This window comes from Astatotilapia calliptera, chromosome 3, assembly GCF_900246225.1.
Source record: "Astatotilapia calliptera chromosome 3, fAstCal1.2, whole genome shotgun sequence".
NCBI lineage: Eukaryota > Metazoa > Chordata > Actinopteri > Cichliformes > Cichlidae > Astatotilapia > Astatotilapia calliptera.
The window spans coordinates 38919272-38943114 of record NC_039304.1 but is presented as its reverse complement, the minus strand read 5'-3'; the positions used below and the strand labels follow the sequence as shown (position 1 = coordinate 38943114).

General features: G+C 43.8%; 2 protein-coding genes and 1 long non-coding RNA gene across 5 annotated transcripts in view; 2 read left to right on the top strand and 1 right to left on the bottom strand.

Annotated features, from left to right (window-relative positions):
* Positions 1 to 23843, top strand: part of LOC113019455 (deleted in malignant brain tumors 1 protein-like) — a 616212-nt gene that overhangs the window by 52612 nt on the left and 539757 nt on the right. The window lies entirely within an intron of this gene.
* On the bottom strand, positions 12 to 3129 carry LOC113019494 (uncharacterized). Of its 2 annotated transcripts, none has more exons than XR_003272019.1 (3): positions 2942 to 3129; positions 2262 to 2394; positions 12 to 1656 (listed from the first exon to the last, which is right to left on the bottom strand). It is a non-coding gene; the product is annotated as an uncharacterized LOC113019494 (long non-coding RNA). The 2 variants fall into 2 exon arrangements; XR_003272018.1 differs by having other exon boundaries at positions 12 to 1622.
* Positions 4462 to 18678, top strand: LOC113019454 (E3 ubiquitin-protein ligase Topors-like). 2 transcript variants are annotated; one of them, XM_026163181.1, is made up of 4 exons: positions 4462 to 4762; positions 5812 to 8297; positions 9325 to 9456; positions 15958 to 18678. In XM_026163181.1, the coding sequence occupies exons 1-4, from the start codon at positions 4673 to 4675 to the stop codon at positions 17966 to 17968; spliced, it is 4719 nt and encodes a 1572-aa protein (XP_026018966.1). In that variant the 5' UTR covers positions 4462 to 4672; the 3' UTR covers positions 17969 to 18678. The 2 variants fall into 2 exon arrangements, with proteins under 2 accessions (XP_026018966.1, XP_026018967.1); XM_026163182.1 differs by lacking the exon at positions 4462 to 4762 and adding an exon at positions 4784 to 4880.

Here is a 23843-nt window from a genome sequence, read left to right as displayed (position 1 = left end):
CTCAACACACATGAGCTGAAGAAACTAATCTTTAATGTTGAAATATACAGAAAAATGACCAGATACTCGTTTTTCATTGCTTTTACATTAATTTAGAGGTAGATCAGGTAATATTAAACTACAAACAAAGCATCAGACCATCAGGTTTCCCAATGTTAAAGACACATTTAGACCTTAGGGAAGTTCACACTTGGGAGTTTAAATTGAATTTTAAAAAACAAACATTAAAAAAAACTGCAGAAAACTTTTTGGTGATTCAGCCGTAGTGTCTAGTTATAGAATTACAGGTACTGAATAAATAACTTTGTGAATGTAAAGCCTGCAGTTCCTCTAATGTCCACTAGAGTGACTGTGTTAAAACATCTGACTTTACAAGACAAACAAACATATTTACACCCTGCTACAATAAAGGTTTTGAACCCTATAGCTAATTCCCCTCTTCTTAACAACTCTAAGGGAGGGTGAATTTTTTATAAGTCATCTGTTTAAATTATATTAAGGTTTAAAGTTTGCATTATTGGGGTGTGGCCTCTTTGACTGACAGGTGGATGATGACACAGGCGGCTAAGCTTCACCTCAGCTAATTGGAGTTCCTGAATTGGACCCCTGGACCCTGTTTATGTTGTTGGAGCATTTTTATTGTGATTATAAGACAAAAAAAGTACAGATTCCTGATTGGCTGACCAGATCCCAATAAATGATATGTGTAAGTGTGGGACAAAGTGTTAAAAATGCTGGGAGGTAATCCAATATATGTGAATGCAATTTTCCCAATTCTTTTTTTAAGTAAATATAATAAGATTTAAAGGGCGCTCATGTGATAGTCTTTACATACTCCTGCTGTTCCAACTGAAACTGTCTGTGGGTGTCAGTAGTGATGTATCCATAGATTATGTCAATAAAAAGTACACCAGAGTTTAGCTATCTTTAGTCAGTTGTGGCACAGCATACTGTGTCACCTCACACCAGACTTGCTTCCGTGCAAAATCAAAACAACTACAACAAAAACACTATTTTGATTCTAAAATACTGACACTCCATTTCATTTGTGGTGGTTCCAATCATAATCACTAAAATGTGAAAATCTTATGACTTTCTGGTAATTTGTAATATTCGCAACATTAAACAGGCTAATCTTTATTTGACACATATAAAAAAGCCTTCCCTTGATATGCACTGGGTAAAAGCCACACTTTAGAAAAAGTGCAGAAGAAGTCAAAATGTGAGACAGATGTGGGACAATGTATAAAAGTCTCAATTAAAGAGAGAGATCTGGTCTGACTGCCCAAGAAGTCATTAATCCAGCTTCAATTACTCTAAGTTACTCAGCAGTAATTACAACATAAAGTATCAGAGTGGATGTTGTGGGTTTTACTGTGTTGTGGGCTAAACGCAGTCCCCATAGAACCCGCTCAAGTTCGGAGCTCGTCTTCATTGTTTCTCTCATTACGCCGTCTTTTCCCACTTTTAAACCAGTTTTTGGTTGTTGTGTCGTCTCCTTTCAGATCTGACCTCCTGGAAACCTCTGGTGCTTTCAGCCGCTTCTGTCCTCTCCTACCTGAACAGTCACCATATGTTCAGGTCTGAACCTCTGGAACGAGGGCTCAAAGGGGTCCATCAGCCTGAGACCAGAGCAGGAGGAACAGGTTTAACCTTCTGAAACCAAAGAACTTCACTTCAAAGAAAGTCCTTCCAGACACACTAATACATCCACAACTAAACAAACGACTGTAGACTTTAGGAAAAAAAATCCTACAACATCCTATCGTGCGGGGACAAATGACCAGCCTGATCTTCAAGCTTCAACTCCACTAAAGGAGGCAAGCACTAAAGGGTCTTTTGTTATGTACCTAGAGAATCTAACCCACAACCAGGCTCATATTTAGGGTCATGTCATTCAGTTAGGAACTTTAATTAGCAAATTTAAAAAGTTAAGCAAAAATCTGACTGAAGCCTGAGATCTGCAGCAGATCACAGTTCATATACTGACCCCTGGTGGTGCTGCAGTGACTTCAACCTGGCTGGGTTTAAAGGGATGTGAAAAGAGCAGTGAGGTGTTCATATGAGCAAGGAAACAGGGTCTGTTTCTCCCATTTGTACCAGCAGCTAAAAGAGCTCTTCCTAACATGCTTTGTCTTTTATGCATGACGCTCACTTTGTGCTTTGAACAATACCACAGTTTACACCCTTTACACTGTGCAGGTGTCCGTGGAGATGACTTTATTTATGATACCACATGTCATCATGACCAGAACACAGACCTGTACGCTTGCACTCTGACGCACGGTCAGTCTTGCCTCAACGACGCGTCCTCTGTTCCAGCAGCCAAACGGAGGCGATCCTGCTGGCGTAGATCACATAAGACCAGGACAAAACCACAACTGCCAGCAATACCTGAAGGCCGGAGAGAGACTTGATTCAGAAGGACTTCAAACCTTGGAAAGATGGTTAAACGTGCTCTAAGCAGCATTTTTAAACACGTTTTGGACAATTGAATCTGTTCCACGAAGAGTTAAAGCAGCTCATGTCCAACCAGCAAGTTGTACCTAATATGAGTTGAGGCTGATGAGTGTATAAGATCACACACAACTTTTCTGTGACAAACTCACATGATGCTGACATTCAGACTATGACTGTTTTCCTGTCGTACGTAATAAACAAAAACTGAACCACAATAAACGCACACGATAAAGCAATTTGTTACATGTCGGTAATTTTGTGTTTTCACAATCAAACAGGCATTCCAATGTTCTACGTGTTCTATTTTTGATGTGAGTGAAAAATTTTATGCATTTATTTTTGGTCTTTATGATGTTAAATATCAGCTTGTTAGTGTCTTCCTCGCTAGCTTTACTGTTTCCAGGCTGTAGCTTGTTGCTAACGGTTACCGCGTCTAGTCCCGGTGACTGAGAAGTCAATAGAATAAATAAAGAAAATTTACCGCGGAGTAAAACAGGTCCAGAGCCCGCCTGCTGAGTGCCTCCATCTTCTGTTAAAACCTAAAAACTAAACACAAACGCCGCCTCACTTTAGTTTGTTTACAGTTCTTCTTCTTCGACTGCCGCTGCTTCTTCTTCTTGGATTTCCGGCAGACTCAACAAAAGGCGTATTGCTGCCCCTTCAGGTCCTTCAATCAATCAGCAGGAGATGTCAAATAAAGAAAATCAAATAAATTAGATAAATAGAATAACGGATGGTTATAATAGGTTATAAAATAATAGGAATATAACATTTTAAAAAAATATATGCTATTTTTATATAAATATATACAAATCAAATCAAATACTATGTAAATATCAATCTAGAATGCTACCTCAGCTGCACGTGCAGTAGACAGCAGTGAGTGTGCAATTGCATGTGTGCAAACAGAGGAATATAGATGGAGGTAAAACAAGTTTACAAACTCCTGTCAGGTGTTTAGGAGTCTGATGGCAGGAAGAAAGAGTTCTTCAGTCACACACTTCTACACCTCCAGCAAGAGGCTGGGAGTGTGAACACAGTTTGTTGGTAGTGAGTAGGGTCTTTAAGGGAGGAGCCAGGTATCCTGTGGACTCTGCAATGGTAGATAGAGATGTAAAGGACCTTCTTTTTCTTTCTTTTTGCAGCCTAATATTGGCCTCTGTCCCCATGAACAGAGATCAGATTCAGGAAAATGCTTGTTAGTGTGCAAACTACTTTACTGAGAATTCAGGGGCTGTGTAAGAAATGACTGAAACTCATGAATAGTTGTTGTTAAACATCTTAAATTTAGGCTAAAGATCAGCACTACAGTAGTTCTACAGTTGATCTCAAATATAGACTGGGGGTATACAAGTCATCTAGATTGCACTTATCAACATTCTTTTTTCCAATACATCCACTATCCTTCCTGCACACATGCACAATCTCAGCCTTGATCCTCTCTAACCCAAGTGGGATAATATGCCTACTCCCCGGAGAGTCTTCTTCTCTTGCTCTGAAGTAATTTTTCTAATCATGGAAACGATCTTGCGATCCCCTATGGGCTCAAATTGTGGTCATAAATATTTTGTACTTGTAAATCAGGATTTGTATGTGTAAAAAAGAATTTGTGTGTGTGTGTAAAAAAGATTTGTATGTGTAAAAAGAATTTGTGTGTGTGTAAAAAAGCCAAACCCATGTGTTCTCTGATTGACATGACATTGGCCAATCAGATGAAAGGACGAAAAATAGGGTCACAATTCGTACTTGTAACTTGAAACTTGAGTGCAGACTATCTCACGTATTTTTTGGCTAAGTCCACACACAAATCTTTTTTAAGCACACACAAATTCTTTTTACACATACAAATCTTTTTTTACACACATACAAATCCTTATTTACAAGTGCAAAATATTTGAGCCCATAGATCCCCCCGTGCTGTCCCTCACACCCTGTGCTGCAGATTGCATTCAGAATCCTCGTACCATCACCCCACCCAACTAGGTGGCAGTGATAAACTGATTGTGGGGGCTGACCACAGAAGAAGACGAAGAAAACTCGACTGTCATTGTATTTCCCATCATCCATCGCGGCGTTTTTCTCGTTCCAGCTGTGAGGAGCGTCGCTTCTGAGGACAGTGACAGGCAGATGTGTGTGTTTCTCACAGCAGTCGGTTTCTAAACGGATCGATACAGTGTGTGTCCGGGGCCATCGCTGAGCTCGGTGACGGCGGATGCCGCTGAAAGCGCGGAGCTCGACCCGGAGGAGGAGAAAGAATCCGGATGAGGAGCAACCCGCGGAGCCTGCTGCTTCCTCAGCTCAGGTACGAAGCTAACAGGCATGCTAACAGGCTGGGGGAAGCCGTTTGTTTGAACCCGGCTAGCTTTGGTTAGCATGTTGGTCTGGTAGCAACCTCGGCATCGGTCCTGCTAGAATATGTTGTAAGTAATAAAATAAACAATATAATGTTTTAAAACATCATTGTTGTTATGGAGAAAGAATTAAAGAGTAAAGCCAAGTAATTAAACGCAGATTTTTATAATGACCGTAGAAAATAACAAATGTGGGCTAAATGCTAACAGGCAGGGAGCTTCTGTTAGCCAGAGATAGCATGTAGGGTTTTTAAGCAACGATGAGCATCCCTAGCTTGAAAATCTTTAAACAAAAAAAACATATTTAATTTAAACAATTAGATTTTTCGCGAATAATCTTTGCAAAATTAAAGGTCTTTATAGAATTGATAGAATTAAACAAAATGGAAGGCTTAGGTAACAGCTAGCTGGTGTGTTAGCAGGCTAACAAACTCAGGGGAGTCCTTCCGTGTCGGTAATTGGGTGAATAATTAGAATAATAATCAGTGTTAATATTAATACAACTGTGTGAAGGGTTTCCACAGACGGAGGGTTAAACAGACGGATGATTTAAACAAACAGAGGCTCTGACAGGTGCAAAGTGTTTACCGCAGTGTTCAATCCTGACTGTGAGCTTCAGTTAGTCAGTGTTAGCACGCTAACATAGTGGCTACAAGGAGCATCAGTGAAGTATAAATCTATAAAGAACAGCACCACAAGAGGGGCTTTGATTTACAGTTAAGTTATTTTTCAATAAAAAGTCAAATATAAAAGCAGAAAGTCAAATGGGTAGCGAAATTTAAAGAGTGACAAAGAAGCAGTAGCTGCTAGCTGTGTTGGTGCCACAGCTTTCCTGTGTTTTTAGATCAAAGTGAAGCACTGGGGAGCCATGTGACCTGATTAATTTGTAATCCAGGACTTTGTTTTTGTTCTCAGCAGGTGTCATTTCACCTGTACTCAACAGTTCTGAATCCTGAAAGCTGAATAAGGACACATTTCTTCCTGCGTTGTTTGTTTTCAGGTGATGGCACCGACGCGAATGAAGCTGCGCGTTCGCCGCCGTGACAATGCAGCCGCAGGTGCTGCAGGACGTGGTGCTGCGCTGGAGGAAGATGAAGAGCAGAAGAGTCGAGAGAGTGGCAGCAGGAGGAAAAACGCTAGCAGATCTTCTACTGCGGCCACATCCTCCTCGTCCTTGTCTCCACCCGCGTCTTCCGCCTCAACGTCAGCACGCCCCCATCTGATGGCAGCAGAGGAGGCGTCGCCTGACTCCAAGTGCCCCATCTGCCTGGACCGTTTCAACAACTTGGCATTCCTGGACCGCTGCAAGCACCGCTTCTGCTTCCCGTGCATCCAGGAGTGGTCTCACAAAAAGCCAGAGTGTCCGCTTTGCAAGCAGCCCTTTGCTTCAATCTTTTACCGGAACCAAGCTGAGGATGACTTCAAGGAATATACGCTACGCTCAGCGCCCCCCAGCAGCAGCGTGGCCGCTACTGTGGCAATGGTGGCAGCGATGGCGTCAGCTGCAAGAAGCAGCCATCAAATGAGGCTAATGCTGAGGCGGCACCGGGTGTCAGAGGCTGGCGAGACAACAACAAGGAGGCGGCGGAGGGAGAGAGGGGCCAGAAGGGCGGAGGAGAGGGCAGGGAGTTGGGAGTGGTACCTCGATTCCCCTCCCCTTCCACTCCCTCCTCTTCCTCACCCTCCAGTCGTTGCTGAGGACAGTGAGGATGGGGAGGAACAGAGGATAAGAGGAGGTGCTGATTTGGTGGAGCGCGGTGTGATATTTGAAGGACTAACAGGCCTTGGAGGGGCAGTGGCACCCATTGCCCCCAATGACCGGGCATCACGGCGACTGATGACTCGCTTAGCGGCAAGGCAGCGTTTGCAGCGTGAAGGTGGAACCGTGCGTCGACTTAGGGAGAGAGAGACGGTGGCTTTTCGCCGTGGCCTCTATCGCTGTGGCATTCGGGTCCGTGGGGTTGCCGGAGTACACGGCAACGAGGGACAGCGTGACATCACGGCAGATAGCTTCCGTCGGAACCCTGCCCACTTGAACAGGCTCCGCCCCTGGCTGCGGAGGGAGCTCACGGTGCTGTATGGCTCGCACACCTCGTTGGTTGACATCGTTCAGCGCATCATCATGGCAAGGCTCGCCCGCCACGGCCTGGAGAATACACCCAACATAGAAGAAGAGTTGCGGCCATTCTTGCTGGCACGCACTGAGCACTTCCTGCATGAGCTCATCAGCTTCGCCCGCTCGTCGCTCAGCCTGGAGAACTATGACCTGCAGGCGGTGTACGAGCCACCGGACGCTGCAGTGGAACTGGATGGGATGAGCAGCTCGTCCGATGGCAGCTCTGTCATTGCCATCTCCGAGGGGGAGGATGAAGAGAGGGGGGCAGGGGGAGGGTCCGAGGAGAGGCTGGGGAGGGAGGTGGGAGCTCAAGATGACCCCATCCAAACAGCGAGTGTCCTTAGCCTTTCGGGTTGGGACGATGAAACCCCAGGCCCCTCCTACTCCACCGCCGAGCCTTCATCTTCGTTCAGTCCTGCCCTGCCGGAGGCAGCCAATCAGGATGGAGGAGAAAGGCAGGGAGAAGAGGATGAGTGTCTCATCGTTGGGTACAAGAAGCCGATTGCAGAACGGACGCCAGAGTTGGTGCAGCTCTCCTCTGACACAGAAGAAGAGGAGGTAGAGAAGAAGAAAGAGGAGGAGGCTCCTCCTCCCCCCTCTGCAACACCTCCCCTCTCTTACCTACCAGCGATCCCTCCCTCCACATCAGGTACTTACAGAGAGGAGCAGGACAAGGGGCAGAAAATTGGCGAGGTGGCAGGACAGCGCTCACGTGCACGCTCATGGTCAGGGAGCTCTGGTCGGAGCAGGAGCTCTGTGTGCACGCTCAGCCCGGCGACGCCTGGAGAGACTGAGCGGCAGCAGGAGATGGGGAGCTGGAGAGACAGGAAGTCCACCAGTGAGGCAGCAAGAGAGAAGAGGAGGAAGAGAAGGCAAGAACGCAGCAGCAATCAGCACAGGAAAAGTGGCACTCTGTTCAACCCAAATCGCTCCATTTATCCCGCCATGATGCGGCACCGCTCCTCGCCTCCGTTTGACTCCAGCGCTGACTCCAGCTCCCCGCCGTCGCCCAGCCCGCCAGACTCCAGCTGGGAGTACCCCTGCGCCCAGGTGTCCCCTCTCACCTCCTCTGCCTCTTCACCATCCCTCTCCTCGTCCTCACCACGTCCTCCCCCACCACCACCGCGGACGCCACCGACGCCCACGCTGTCCCCCAGCGACAGCGCTCATCACGGAGAAAAACCCGGCGGGAAAAGGAAATGCAAGAGCCGCCACCTGGACAACAATGTCAAGGATCCCACATGGAGGCCGAGCGGCAGTGGCGGTATTCGCAAGGAGAAGAGGAAAGAGAGGAGGAAGAGGAAGGAGCGAGACAGAGGAAGGAGAAGGGAGAGGCACAGGCGGGCGAGCAGTGGCTACGGTGGCGAGAGGTAAGAGGCCACTGGATTTATTATTATTATTATTAGACTTTCCAGAAGAGTGTAAATTATCAGTGGTCTATTATTGACTGCTTTTGACAAATTTTGATTTGCAGGATAAGCCGGTTTCACCCACCACCCTCACCTCTGATTTGGGTTTCATTTGACTTGTACCGTATTTTTCGGACCATAAGGCACTCTGATTTTCTTCAAATTGACAAAAAGGTTGTTTTAAAATCACAGGACAGTGCTTTGAGTGAAAAACTTGAGCTACTAAGTTTTTCGGTAATTTGACACATTTATTTTGCCGACTGAAGCTACCACAAAGCGCGACTTGCACAAGCAGACATGATGTCACTGGTTGTATGGTGAAACTAAGAAACATTTCCTACCTGGGATGTTACCTGTTGGTTCTCATCGTTTTGACCTCTTGTGATTTTCAAAATCATGTAAATGAATTCCCCACAGGGGATGTGATTTTGAACCCATAAATATTCATGTAAAAGCGTTCCCGCAGGCCAGTGGTGCCTAGCAACATTGTTTATACATTTTGATGTGATGGCTGCTTCTAGCTAGATCTGATTGATAGGTAAACAGAAGAAGCAAGTGTTTAGGTTTTGAAAATGATTATCTTTGGTTAATCACTAAGCTGCAGCTCTTTATTCAGGGGACGATGCACGAAAAATGAATCCTTTACCACGAGAGATCAGCATTAACGTATTCCTCTTTATTCTGGAAACAGACACAGTTTTGTTGTATTTTCTTAAGTTTAAATGAACCTCAGTCTAATATTAATGTTTGGGATTTTCTTTTCAGCAATGAAAAGGCTTCATGTTCGCGTGTTGTTTCTCCTCTTACTGTTGATTTCTTTTTTTAGAGTTGCTTTCCTGACTCTAAAACTGTCAGCTGAAACATCTCACCAGCTGTTGTGTGAAGTGCTCAGCTCAACAGATGAGGAAGACCTCTCAATAGCTTCCTGTGGTTCAGGTGTTTTAATGACGTTTCCAGAAGTTGCTCACTCCATGCTCTCCCTCTGCAGCAGCCGGAGGTCCAGACAAGACCGCAGCCCCAGCGTGGAGATCATCTACGAGGGCACCATCACCGCCGACGGGGCGCAGCCTCCTGCCCACAAACGGCGCCGGAAACGTCATCGCAAGGCTCAGCAGAGCAGGTACGAGGTGTCACACTGCTGGGAGGGGAAAAAAAGGTTTGTTTTAGCACGTTACACAAATTCATACAGCTGACAGTAATTAACACGTAAAGAAGAGTCTGAGACGAAGCGAAGTGGTCGTCACCTGATTAACTGTGAAATCAGTTATTTTAAATGAACACAGTGATGAAACACTTCTGTTGATCATTATCAGGTGTACCGTTTGCACAGGTGATATCAGTTTTTGAATGTGAGATGTTACACATCCACTCTACAAGTCTTTGTCAATCCCTGCATCACACTTTGCTCACAGACGGGGAACAGAAATGCTATTTAGAAATTACAGGCTGCTACATTTCCGCTGCTACATTTCCAGCCTAAAGGTGGATTTTTCTGCCTGTATTTCTCTGGTTTGTTTAGGATATATTACTTTCTTTCGAGGAGGGGGCCTAAGGGTACATCTTTCGCCATCTTACAATGCTGTGATTGCAGCCATTCCCCAACTCTCTGTGAATGGTACTCATGGCCATTGATCAGTGGGTTTTGGTCAGTGGTTGTTGATCAATGGTCATGACAATTTGCATAATTAAGATTAAGGAACTGACCTCCCAGCCCATTGTTCCTTCAGTGGGCTGGTTTCAGTCATTATGCAAATGTACTGTTTATAACAGGGGTGGGCAATTCTAGGCCCTGAGGGCCGGTGTCCTGCAGGTTTTAGATCTCACCCTGGGTCAACACACCTGAATCACATGATTAGTTCGTTACCCGGCCTCTGGAGAACTGCAGGATGTAATTTAGCCATTTAAATCAGCTGTGTTGGTTCAAGGACACATCTAAAACCTACAGGGACACCGGCCCTCGAGGCCTGGAGTTGCCCACCCCTGGTTTATAAGATTTGGGGAAACCTGCAGTCAGCTGAGACTGAAGAAGTCACTTTGATGAGTGACGAAACCTTTCTCCCACAAAACGCTACATCCAGATGAACAGAATCAGCTTTTGGAGATTTACTTTCCTGGATGATTGAGAATGCATCAAGACATTACTTTCTTTGTTAGTCCAAAAGTGATCTGCTGCACTGCATCTTCTTTTCAAGGGAACCCCGGCTATCAAGACATGTTTGCGTTAAAATATGTACTGTGCTTTCAATAACACATGTGGTATTAAAATACGCCAAATGTTTTCCTTTTAAACACATTTTATATAAAACCATTTACCAGTAGGCCGCCATTGTTATTTACTTCTCAATACACTCTGGGTAGTGACGTCATATGGTTGCACCGCATCGAGTTCACAGTTAGCAGTGCACTGGAAATGGCTTCTGTTCAACCTTTCCAGTTTGAACCAGATCAAACCAAGAGAGCGAATGAAAATAGTCAACAAGTACTTAGTTTAGATGAAGATGAAAACAATCCGTCACACGAGGACGAGAGAGTGAGGGAAAACTACTGGTGTCTATGCGGCTACTGCTTGCCAATGGCAACGGCGACTGAGAAGGTTTGTTGTAAAGTACCAAAACTTTTTTAAGCCGTTTGTCTTAAAATCCAGATGTTCTTTGGGCAGCCATGACCGGTATCTGGTCTTTAAGTGATAACATGATAAATCGTGCTTCCAGGCCCAAAGTTGTCTGCATTTAATAAGACTGTTGTGTTTTTAACATGTTTTAATGTTTTGTATCTTGTTCGATTTAATCTCAACAAGCCCCTAAAAACAGTCAGTGATCACTGTCGGCTTCTCGTAGTTTTTATTACCGCTAATCATTTTAAAGCTCAGTTTTTAAACCCTTACGATGTAACTACAGACCAGCCCATGCAGCAGTATATTAATGACTAACCTCGTATTGTGGATGGATTATCTTGGTGGTTCTCCTGATGTTTGGTTCGTTTACAGCATCCTGCCATGAGCTGTGTCGCTAGCGGCATGTAGCACATCATTATATACCAGCTAGCCCAACTTCAGTAACCCTACAAACGTCACTGCTGTTTAGTTTTCTGTCTTCATTTATGTTGGAAGTGATAACAGAGCTGTACGTTTACGTTTTTTTTTTTTTTTTTTTTTCCAGAAATCTCTCAGTCAGAACATGATCTATCGTGTTTCACCTGTCTATCCAGTCGTTAAGTGATGACGTGATGAATCCTACTTCCGGGCCTAAAGTAGTCTGCGTTTAATATGGCTTTTGTGTTGCTAACATGTTTAATGTTAAGTATTTTCTTCTATTTAAGAAAAGCTCCTAAAACAGTCAGTGATCACTGTTGACCTCCCTCTGCTTTTATTACCACTAATCATTTATTTAAGCTCAGTTTTTAAAACCTTAGGATGTAGCTACAGCCCAGCCCATGCAGCAGTATAAGAATGACTAACCTCGTATTGTGGATGGATTATCTCAGTTGTTCTCCTGGCTAAAGTTTGGTCCTTTTACAGCATCCTGCCATGCGATTACATTTGTTCCTGACCACCGAGAACACTCACGGTAACTTTTATCCAGTGAGAAAAAAAGTTAGCTTGTTTATATTATGCTAACATAGCTGTGTCGCTAGCGGTCACGTAGCACATCATTATATACCAGCTAGCCCAACTTCAGTAACCCTACAAACGTCACTGCAGTTTAGTTTTCTGTCTTCATTTATGCTGGAAGTGATAGCAGAGCTGTACGTTTTAATTTGTTTCCAAAACCCCGCAGTCAGGACATGCTATATTGTATTTAGATAGAAGCTAGCGAGCTAACTTCCTGCTAACTTCTAACTCCGTTAAATGTAATAAATTCCGTTTTCATGGATGCCTGGATGTTAAACTCAATTAACTCAATTGTTAAACACCTGGTAGAGCAGAACGCTGATCATTTTATTAAATATGAAAGACTTTGGACAGTTTTTCTACTCTCAGTAATGCCATAGTGATCGTTTGATATATGGACCTGCAGCGGAGTTTAGACCCAGACACGGCTAGTGACGTCAGACTTGACGGGATTTCCACCCTGCAATGTTAGTGATGACGTCCAATTCCAACAAAGTGCCAGCAGCAGCAGTATTATACTGCAACAGTTGTAACACAGGCATTATATCCAGTAACGCAGTCTAAGTTTAAGGACCTGCAAACGGTGACATCACCGCAGCTCTGTAACATTTACACCAAACTTTGCAAACATAAGTCCTCTGTTCGTTAGCGTTCGTCCTCCAGCTTTACTGTTTATATTATGCTAACATAGCTTGTCGCGCTAGCGATCACGTAGCACATCATTATCATTAGCCCAACTTCAGTAACCCTACAAAAGTCACTGCTGTTTAGTTTCCTGTTGTCATTTATGTTGGAAGTGATAGCAGAGCTGTACGTTTTAATTTGTTTAATAAATCTCTCGGTCAGAACATGGTATATTATATTTAGATGGAAGCTAGCAAACTAATTGCCTGCTAACTTCTAACTCAGTTAACGTAAATTCCGTTTTCATGGATGCCTGGATGTTAAACTTAATTGTTACACCTGGCAGAGCAGAACGCTGATCATTTTATTACAGATGAGCAAATTTAGACAGTTTTTCAACTCTCAGTAATGCTGCAGTGATCATTTGAGTTTGGGCCCAGACATGGCTAATAACGTCAGACTCAAAGACCAGATAGTGCTGGTCTACCAAGTCGTAACCAGGTCACTAATAGGCAAGTTAATTAAAACTGTTGTTACACTTTAAAAAACAAAACAGGTTAGCTGAACGAAAGCACCGATGGAAAACTGCCGACAACCAATACACGTCCTCGTCCCAGAATGCATTGTGTGCGAAAAAACATGGCTGGCATGGCATGGATGGAAACCCGAACAAAACACGCATTAGCAGGCTCTAATGCCTGTGTCTCAATCTCACGGCCCATGTCACCTCTACTTGCGAAAATTATTACTCTAAAAATTTTATATCAAGGCAATAGGCAGAGTGTTACAGGCATAGCCCTAAAGAATGTAGCCTCATGGGCAGTTTAGTCCATGCTGCAGGGAGAATGGACTGCCATACCTGTTGTGTGCAAAAAAAGGAGAGTTGAAAAGTACAAGTTGTCACCGAGCAGAAACGGGAGCTGGAAGCATGTAAATATAATAATGACCACTGCAGCCAAAAAGAGTGCCTGACAAGTCCAGTTGTAAGTAAGCTATTAAGACTTGACTGTACACGGTGTTCATGTGAAACAATAAGTTCCAGTGGAGTAGCGTTTCAACGCCTCTCTCTGTCTCTCGCTAGCAAAGTTGACGCAGACAACAAAGTAAAGCTAGTTTTCGGCTACAAGCTCAACACGGAACCTGGCGTATTAGTCAGAGGTCCCTTTACTACGGTTTGGAGCCACAGACCTGTTTTATATACGCGTGGAATAGTTTTCTATACAAGATTGCTGCAAAAAGTGCAGTCTTACCTAATGTCCACTCTACTGTTACTCATTTATATTAAGATTTAAATATCTAGTTGGTATTGGTATGGCGAGTAACCTTCAGTAATAGTAATAAATCACACAGCAATAGTACATTCATGTATTTGGGTCATTAATATACTGCAACAACATGGGAATAGAGCAGCTGCGAGAGAATTCAACATTAATGAATCAATGGTACGGAAGTAGACAAGGCAAGAAGAATGAGTTGAGTAAAGTTTAAGTTATCTGACTGTTTTGTTTCCCTTAATGCGCCTCATGGTCTGAAAAATACGGTAATTTTTAAGGTTGCAGCAGCGTGGCGTTCAGAGTTCAGCTGTTTAAGGGTCAACATCAGGTTGTAGCGTGTAACGGATGGTAAACATTAATATCATCTAACACTTAGCAGGTATTTTGTTTGTCTCAGGGAATTTTGTGATGTCATTATCTCTTTTCCTTTCATGAATGATGCTTCAATGTATCCTCTGCTAAATGAGGCAAGTAAGGAAGCATTGAAACTCCTTTCCTTTGTGTTTAGAGAGTTCATCCATCTCTGATGATGGCTCCACTTCTGTTGCCTTCCTGAGGAAATCTGCCTGTTTGACTTAAAATTTTATTGGCAGAGCTTCCATCTTTTGTTTCATTATTAACCTTCAGACACTGTGTCTGCAGAAAAGCTTGATTATAGCCATCTGCGGGGAACATTCACGTAGGTGCAGAGACTGCAATTTTCTTGTCCAATTTCATTTTTGTTTCTGGTGATGCAAACATGAGTAGAATCTACTTTTTTGTTCAAAACGTTACTTTAACCTCCTAAGACCCAAACTCTTCCACGACATGCATTTTAATTTTTCTTTGATATTTGGGCATATTGGGGCCTGATGAATGTAAAAACAAAGTTTTTTTTTTTTTAACCTTATTTTTGTTTTTAAGAAAAATAAGAGCCACATATGAGGATATTCGTTTCAAATTTTGATAGAACAGTGGCAGTATAATGTCCTCGTAAGTGGATATCAGGCCCATGTAGAGCAAAATTGAGTATTTTAGTCTAAATAACCCAAAATGTGATGTCCACATATGTGGACGGCAGGTCCTAGGAGGTTAATAACAAAAGAAATGGCTGAACTTTACAATTTCCCCAAATAAAACGTCCAAATTTGAGGTTTTTCACCTTGTAAAGCCTGAACAATTAAATAAATGCCAAAAAAAAACCTGTTTGTTGAACCTTTTACTAGGAAGAAAAAAGGAAAATAAATATCATTTTGCAGATACAAATTTTAATTTAAATGAATAATTTTTGCTATTTGTGCAGATGGTTTCTTAAAAGTTTTATTTGGGTTTTTCACAGATACGATACACATTACAGGATTAAATATGTATTATTTGTAAGCTCCGTAAGTACAGTAAAAATTTCCAGGAAAAAAAAGCAGTTTTAACCTCTGCTAAAAATTGACACCAACTCAGTTTTGTGCTTACTGCAGAGTTAAAATGTGTTCACCAGTCCAACAAATGTCATGTGGGTGTCTTCTGCACTAATAAGGCTATAAATGCTCACAAATGCTGAATAAAATCTTTAATAACGTTAAGATAGGCAGCACGGTGGTTAGCACTGTTGCCGCACAGCAAGGTCTTGAGTTCAATTCCACCATCAGGCCGGGGTCTTTCTGTGTGGCGTTTGCATGTTCTCCCCGTGTTTGTGTGGGTTCCCTCCGGGTACTCCGGCTTCCTCCCACCGTTCAAAGACATGCAGCTTGTGGGGATAGGTTAATTGGATAATTCAAATTGCCACTAGCTGTGAATGTGCGAGTGAATGTGAGTGCGAATGGTTGTCTGTCCCTGTGTGTTAGCCCTGCGACAGACTGGCGACCTGTCCATGGTGTACCCCGCCTCTCGCCCTATGACAGCTGGGATAGGCTCCAGCGCCCCCCACGACCCTGAAAAGGAGAAGCGGAAGCGAATGGATGGATGGATAACGTTAAGATTTTTACCACAATATGTACTTCAGGTGGGATTGATCTATGTATTGATCCCTTTGTAGAAGAACACCATTATTGATCACAGAAGACTCAAGTGATGAGGGTTGTTGCTGTTATTTATTTCTGATTTTATTCTGATTTTATTTCTTTGTCTTTCTCTCTGTCAGCTCTCCGGTCATCATCACCCTGGACAGCGACAGCACCCACGACGACGCCAACAACAAAAATAGCGGCAGTATCAGCAGCAGCCCACTCAGCAGCCAGCAGACCGTCGACTTCTCAGACCTTCCTCCGCTTCCATTGGTGCATTCGGCCAGTGTGGGCGGCGTTTTGGACGCTGAAATCGGAGAGCTTCCCGTTGACATTCTGGACCGAGGATACGATGGGTCGGACACAGAGCTGGCGGGCCGTTCCAAGGCAGCTAGACTGATCGCCATTGACAACAGCGATCACGAGGTGGACGTGGAGAACCTGGATGTTGATGTAGAAGGACCAATCAAAGCGACAGATCCAAAGACACCCAACGCCGACAGTCACAGAAACATGGGCTCTGTGAGCGTGGGCTCTCGACCAATGGGAGACCAGGATGCTGCCCGCGTAATGACTGATCTTCTTCATAAAAGACATACTGAAGCTTCAACCTCTGACAGCCACCTCTTGGCCTCCATCCTAAGTGACCTGGACAGGATCGCTGCACCTAAACGTGAAGCCCCGTTGGACATTGACGCCAGCTGTTCCCCAGACTCCAAAAAAAGGCGCTACCGAGATCCGTGTGGCGTTAGTCAGGCTCATCAACAGCAGGACAGCTGGAAATCCACTTTCTCTGAGGAGCAGCCAGTCCAGAATCAGGACGCTACGTCCATAAACTCGCCATCTCAACTCAAGCAATGGAAGGAGGGGAGGGATGCCCCTCCGCTCCTCAGACAGGCCAGCCCGGTTCGGTCATACAACAGGAACACGCCGCCACCACTAAAACACAAAGATGCTGGGAGTCCACGCCGCTCCCCTATCTTTAACAAAGACCTCCACTCAGATCACACCTCTGCCGGACCAATTCTGCATAGTTTAAATCCCACCGACTCCTGTTCGCCCGCGAAGCTGCCTGACGACAGCGAGTCCATCCCGCCCATTTCTGCACTGAAGAGACATCTGACCAGCACGTTCGCACTGAGCAGCAAGCCGGCCAACATGAGCAGCGTTTCAGCTGCTCTCTCTAAAGTCCGAGCACTAACCACTGACTTCGATCGCTCCGGTCACAAACCTCCTGTCGCTCCCTCTTCCTCTTCTTTTGCGTGTGATTCGACTCCCACGGCTTCTCGTTATTACTCCTTAAACTCCTCAGCTTTACATTCCACCAGGGAGAGCACGATGGGAATATCTTCCATCCTCTCACCCGTCGACTTAAATCCTGTGAATTCTTCATCGGACATTGATTTCCACTCAGCTGCTGGCTGGTCCAAAGAGAAGCCAGCTCCTGCTCACTCTACCTCCACCAGCTGCAGGAATAAGACTCACAACTCCTTCTGGGCATCACCCGTTGACTTTCATCGATTCAGCAGTGCTGCTGGAGGTCCCCCGGCACGTAGCGGCATGTACTCAGGAGTCAACTCTCACGACACATCACTTCCCGTTTCTGTTAGTGATTCCAGGACTCAGAATGATGTCTCACCCCCTAACTCCCCCTGTTCCAGTAATCTGACTCTAATTGGCTTGACAACAGCTGCCACGCCGTCCACCGTGAACCTGCTTCCAGTTGACTTCCACTCCTCCAGTCCGGCCTCGGGAGGACGGACAGGCGAGGAGACGGCGTCGGTGCTGAACTGCGAGGGAAAGCCACTCTCGGTGGGTCTTGTTGCACCTGCTAACTTGCATTCGTCTTGTTTGATTGACGGACACTTGAACCACACAGCCTTCTCCTCCTCCTCTACTCCCTCTGAACACAGCATTACATTCAACGCCTCGCACAGAAAGTCCGAACTCGGCATGGACCCGAATCTTCTCCGGCCCCCCAACCACGTTGATCCTGATTCAAAACATAACCTCCCCCCTGACTCTGAGCCTCCACCACCAAAATACGCTCAGAGGGACTTTGAGCCCCACATGGACAATCACATCATCTCGGAGTATAACTCCACTTCTACCACTGACACCCATCCATACGAACGCTCCGCCACGTAGGACACGATGAAACGAGAGATTTAAATGTTCGGAATAAATGTCAGGGACAAACTGTTGCATTATACTTTTCGCATCATTTTTCATGAACCATTTATAAACTTGTTTATTTAGAATTTAACTCGAGTACAAACACATTCCTAGTGACTGATTTTCAAAATAAACTTGTTTTCTGAGGCAGCACCAATAAACTGATTGTTTAGACATGAGCACTGTCATGTACTTTTGTATTACTTTTATTATTTTAATCGTTGAGGCAAGCGGGTGAAACCCCCTCCAAACCTCGCTATCAATTGGTTGGTTTTTGTTTTTTTTCCCATGTTCAAACTGCTTAAGAAAAAAAAAAGTGTAAGGATGAGTCCAGAGTGAAGCGCTCTCAATCACATGTAGTCCACAAAACCGGTAGCTCTAGACTAAAAGTAAAAGACAAGGTGTAAACCTGAACAAAACTGGCCTTTTCAGGGGAATGATGACTGAATTTGGTAATGACACTCGGACACATGCTTGTGTAAGTGAGTGGATGTTTGTGCGTTTACATGTTCTGTGTGCAAAAAAAAAAAAATCTGAATAAAAGTTTGGTTTTAAAAAAAAAAAATCTTTTACAGTAATGTAAAAAAAATGCTTTTTTTACTCAAATGTATGAGCAATGTTGGCAGTGGCTTGTAAAACAGATGGAGAAGTAATGACTCATTAAAGCTTTCTGACTCATCATATATTTGAATGGAATTTGGATTTATGTACTGGGGTCCATTGCTTAAAAATACGTGACATTAGCTTATCGTGGTAACGGATCTTTTTTTCTTTTCTTTTTTCAAACTGGTTACACTGGTGTGTTCCTGCGTTGTTTGACAATGAAAAGTAAAAGAAACACAGACCTCCAAATCACTAACTTGCCCACTCCAGCTCCTCTCCCACAGGGGATTTGTAGAAAAGGGCGGCTGCATTTATTTTCACATTAAACATAAAGTACGAACTTACATGGAACAAATTTGACTTACGATTTAAAAAAAAAAAAAAAAAAAAAACCAACAACACGAAATCTGACATGCCTGACAATGAAAGGTAACAAAGACATGCAAGTCATTAACTTGCCCACTCCAGCTCCTACAACCAAATGAAAACAGTAGGGAAGAGGGTTAGCTCAACCCTCCACAACTCCCAAGCTAGCAAAAAAAATAGTTTTTTGGGGTGTTTGGGGTCTGGCCCAGTCTAGTAGCAAAATGTGGGGGGGTAAAGTCACAAATAGCTGCCTGTGCATTTGTGTTCACGGATATGAATCATCGGGTTTTGGGTTTGTTTTTTATTTGCTTTTTATACCAGTCAACAGACTGGAAGTGCACATCTGGTCTAAAGTTGCATCATCATATTATGAAAGCAAAGAAGTGGTAGTCAAAGGAGCTTGCAAAGAAAAGCGTCTGGACTTCTTTAAGTTACTTGAAGACGTTTCACCTCTCATCCGAGAAGCTTCTTCAGTTCTAAGGTCAAATGGTGGAGAGTCCCAGATTTAAACCTAGTGGGAGTTTCCCCCCACAGAGGGACAAAAGGACCTCCTGATGATCCTCTAATCGCCTGAGCCAAGGTGTGAAACTGGGTGTGGGTCCCAATCAGCCAGAGTTTCAGGTGTGCTCATTGTGAAACCTGGCCCCACCCTATCATGTGATTTCCTGAGGTCAGATGGCCCAGGATGTGAGTGGGCATTAAGGCGTCTGGGAAGGGATCTCAAAACTGGATTATAGATGGCAGAGAGTTGGTGTCGTAAACCCCCGCCTCTGTTCATAGATGGTCGCTCACAGTGGACATAGATGGCTTCTTTCACTCCTCTTTCAAACCATCTGTCCTCTCTGTCCAAAATGTGAACATTGGCATCCTCGAAAGAGTGTCCTTTATCCTTAAGATGCAGATGGACTGCTGAGTCTTGTCCTGTGGAGGTGGCTCTTCTGTGTTGTGCCATGCGCTTGTGAAGTGGCTGTTTGGTCTCTCCAATGTAGAGGTCTGAGCATTCCTCGCTGCACTGTACAGCATACACCACGTTGTTAAGTTTGTGTTTTGGCGTTTTGTCTTTCGGGTGAACCAGTTTCTGTCTGAGTGTGTTGCTGGGTCTGAAATACACTGGGATGTCATGCTTGGAGAAAACTCCCCTGAGTTTTTCTGATACACCGGCTACATAGGGGATGACAATGTTGTTGCGTCTGTCCTTCTTATCTGGGACTCTCCACCATTTGACCTTAGAACTGAAGAAGCTTCTCGGATGAGAGGTGAAACGTCTTCAAGCAACTTAAAGAAGTCCAGACGCTTTTCTTTGCAAGCTCCTTTGACTACGATGACCTGGATGACTGAGAACCTTCACAGACACAAAGAAGTGGTAATTGTGCTACTTCAGGCCAAACCATGGGATTTTTTTTTTTGTAACTTAAACGTTATTTGTAATGTCTAAACAGGTAAACAGGTAAACCAGGTAATGTATTCTGAAATTACAAAGCATTAAGGAATCATATTTGTGTCCTCTGGTTTTTGTGAAAGGTGGCCCAGTGAATTTGCTAAGCCCATATATATATATATATGTGTATATATATATATATGAAAAAGAATATAAAATGACTGCTTACAGACATTATATACACACAGTACGTTTAGTGCGTTATAAACGAATTTATCAATACTGGAAAAATGTATCTGAAGCTGTGTGATTGTTATGATTAACAGGTGGGAGGCCTCTCCAGATCTCTTTCATCTGAGTAAATTTTAATTATTTTATGCAAAGGTGACATTAAAAAATCAGTAAAACAGAATAGGTGGCAACAACATAAAATGAATAAAAATCAAAAAGGAAAGGAAAATAAAAACGAGTCAGGAAATCAGAGTGAAGGACAATTAAACCAACAATGTGGAAAACAGGAGAATAAAAACACATAAAACTTTTCCTTTTTAGATCTCATTTATTCCTTAATTTTCAATTAATTATTTTTCAGAGTAGTAGCTCTTGGAAAACATAAAAACAAAAAATATAAGGCAAAAACAGAGTTTGTCAACGAGCTTGCAAGTCTATATTTGGTATGACCACCTTTATTCTTCAACACAGCCGGAACTCACTTAGCAAATCTTTCTTGTAATTCCTTTAAGTAGTCTGCGGGACTAGTTCTCCAGGCTTTTTGAAGGACATTCAAAGCTCTACATTAGATGTTGTCTTTTGTCATGTTCTCTGTCAGGATGAGCCCACACTTCATCAGTAATATCTGGGCTTCAGAAAATCCATGACTGATAGTGGTCCGCTGTGTGTTTTTGTATCATGGTGGGCTTTTACTGCACTCGCAGTGTGTTTGGGATCATTGTCATACTGAAAATCTCCCATCGTCTCCCCAGCTTCTCTTGTGATTGCCTCAGGGTGTTCTCCTTGTTGGACATCAGCTAGGAGGCTCCCAGAAGGGCATCCTAGCCAGCTTGCTCCTTTTGATGTGGAGCAGCAGCAGTTCTCTGAGCTATTCTCACTCTAAGGCTGAGCCCAGAAACTCATCATAGGAACATTTCTCCACTTAAATCCATGATTAAAAAATTTTCAGTTAAAAATAACAATTTATTTGACATGAAAATAACCACATGCAGATACAGGTAGTACCTCGGCCTGCAGTCTAAGGGGATAAGTTGACTCAACAGTGACAGAACCTCCAGATCCCTTCACTGTGAAGGACTAGTGGATCAGTTCCCCCACAGTTCATCGCCCGTCTCATCAAATCATTTAATAAAGTTAGAAAAAATAACGTTTTTCTGTGATTTACATTTTTACAAGAAAAAAAGAGTAACAGAAAAGTCAGTGCAGTTTATGTTTCTCACCACCAGATGGAGCCAGAGGAGTGGTTCCCCCCCCCTTTTCCTCTTCCTCATCATGTCATCACTTTCTCACCACATCCTCATCTTTCACTTTCTCCTTCTTCCTCCCAATTTCCGTGTCCTCCTCTTCACTGGCCCTTAGAAGAGAGCAAGAACACTAAGTGGGATAATGAGCCCCGAGAGAGACCGAGCCAGCGACAGCGGTTCTCCCACACTAATTAAAGCCGCTGGGGTCCCACTAAATGGCTGTTAAATACACACAGTTACACACTGTGATGGATCAATGCCAACTCCTTACTACAGTTGAAGAACATGAGGAGTGTAAAGGAGAAAAGATGACATGATGAGCTGTACAAAAACACCTAAAGAGAAAGCTGAGTACACAAGTGGAAAACAGCATCTTTTCCAGCATACATGTCCATACTGGAAAACGTGCTGTGAAAGATTTGAAATGAACCTCAGACAGTATAGACAGCAGCATAACGCTGAATTTACATTTTTTAAATTTCAAAATAAAACTACTTGTTGAAAACCCATAAAACTACTCTTCAGAAGTGAATTTCATGTCTTTGCACAGCATAAATATGAAGTTGTTTTATAAGTACAATTTCACAGTTTGTAAAGTCTTGTTTTGAAAGATACTGTGCAAAAGTCTTGAGCCACCCCTAGTTTCTTTACGTTTCTTTTTGTTTAAAGTCATCTTGAGCAGTTGTTCTCCAGGCTTTCTGAAGGTCTTCCAAAGGTCTGTCCCTTGGCTGCTTTTTCACTCATTCTCAGTCCAGTCCTTGTACACAACCACTTTCAAAGGAATGTTTTTAGTTTGGTAAGCCACTAACCAGTGAATCATACAAGCGTAAAAAGGGATGAACCTGTCTGGTGTCTGCACATAGGTGGCACTATGATAAAGATAAACACATGAAAATAGTCACCCCCCCCCCCCCCCCCCATTTTATTTTATGCCCAAAGACACTTTATTTTGGTAAGGACACTATTAATGTCCATTTCCTGTCATGTAAGGTGCGCCAGCAGAGGGCGCTCTGTGTCGTACGCTTCAGTAGCCAGTGTTGCCAACTTAGCGACTTTGTCGCTATATTTAGTGAGTTTTTTTTTCTAAAAAACGACTAGCGACAAGTCTGGCGACTTTTTCTGGTGTTATTGGAGACTTATTTATGACGACTTTTTGACGTGAAAGAGCGTGTTGCTCTTACTCTCGACAAGCAGCGGTGCTGCTGTGGGCACCTCACCCGTGCTAAAGCGCTCATGGGCAGAGGATAGTCCTCCCCCAGCTGCAGGAGATGTTCACATCTATGCGTCCAAACTGCAAATGAACCACGCATGAGCGAAACCGCTGCTCCCGCACTGACTGTAACGCAGTCAGTTCTTCTTTTACTGTTATGCTGTTTTGTGGATCACAACGTTTAAAACTACTTATAAACACACACACATAAAGTGGGCTTTTTTCAGTGTTTTGTTTGTTCGTGAGTAAATCGGTTTGGCTGAGATTAAAGTTATTAGATTAGATTAGATAAAATAAAACTTTATTAATCCCCCGGGTGGGTTCCTCCTTGGTTTTTACACAGCTGACTAAACGTCAAACAGAAAACTGATTAAACAGAAGTATGAGACAGTCGAGAATTTACACCAGTGTCCTGTTTTTTTTTCGATAGCAGGGAGCAGACGGCTGAGTATATTAAACTCCACCGAGACAGCGGTGACGCTAATCTGAAGGCTAGACCGTCCAATTTCACGGCCGTTTACTTCCGGCCTATCCGACCTTCTAAGGACCCGGCCCACGTAGACCACAAAGGCCGGGTCCTCAGGAGGATGCAGCCCATGAATTTGGACACGACCATAGACTCCTCCGAATGCGGCCGACAAATGCGTCCTCCTTTTCCCCGAATTTGAAGGATGGGTCGGGTGTGTCCTTCGTGGCCCACCATATCCCAGCCAAACTCCAGTTTCCAGCAATGGCGGCCGCTACTAAGTTTTAAAATTACTCTTACTAATCTTTCTGGGTCACAAAATAAACTTTTAACATATTTTCAGGCGAGAA

Bases quoted from the DNA above. Each gene is read 5' to 3' on its own strand.
- LOC113019454 (XM_026163181.1), top strand. From the start codon at position 4,673: ATGCCGCTGAAAGCGCGGAGCTCGACCCGGAGGAGGAGAAAGAATCCG. The intron at 8,298-9,324 runs GTAAGAGGCCAC...CTCCCTCTGCAG, and splicing joins AGTGGCTACGGTGGCGAGAG to CAGCCGGAGGTCCAGACAAG. The intron at 9,457-15,957 runs GTACGAGGTGTC...TCTCTCTGTCAG, and splicing joins CGCAAGGCTCAGCAGAGCAG to CTCTCCGGTCATCATCACCC.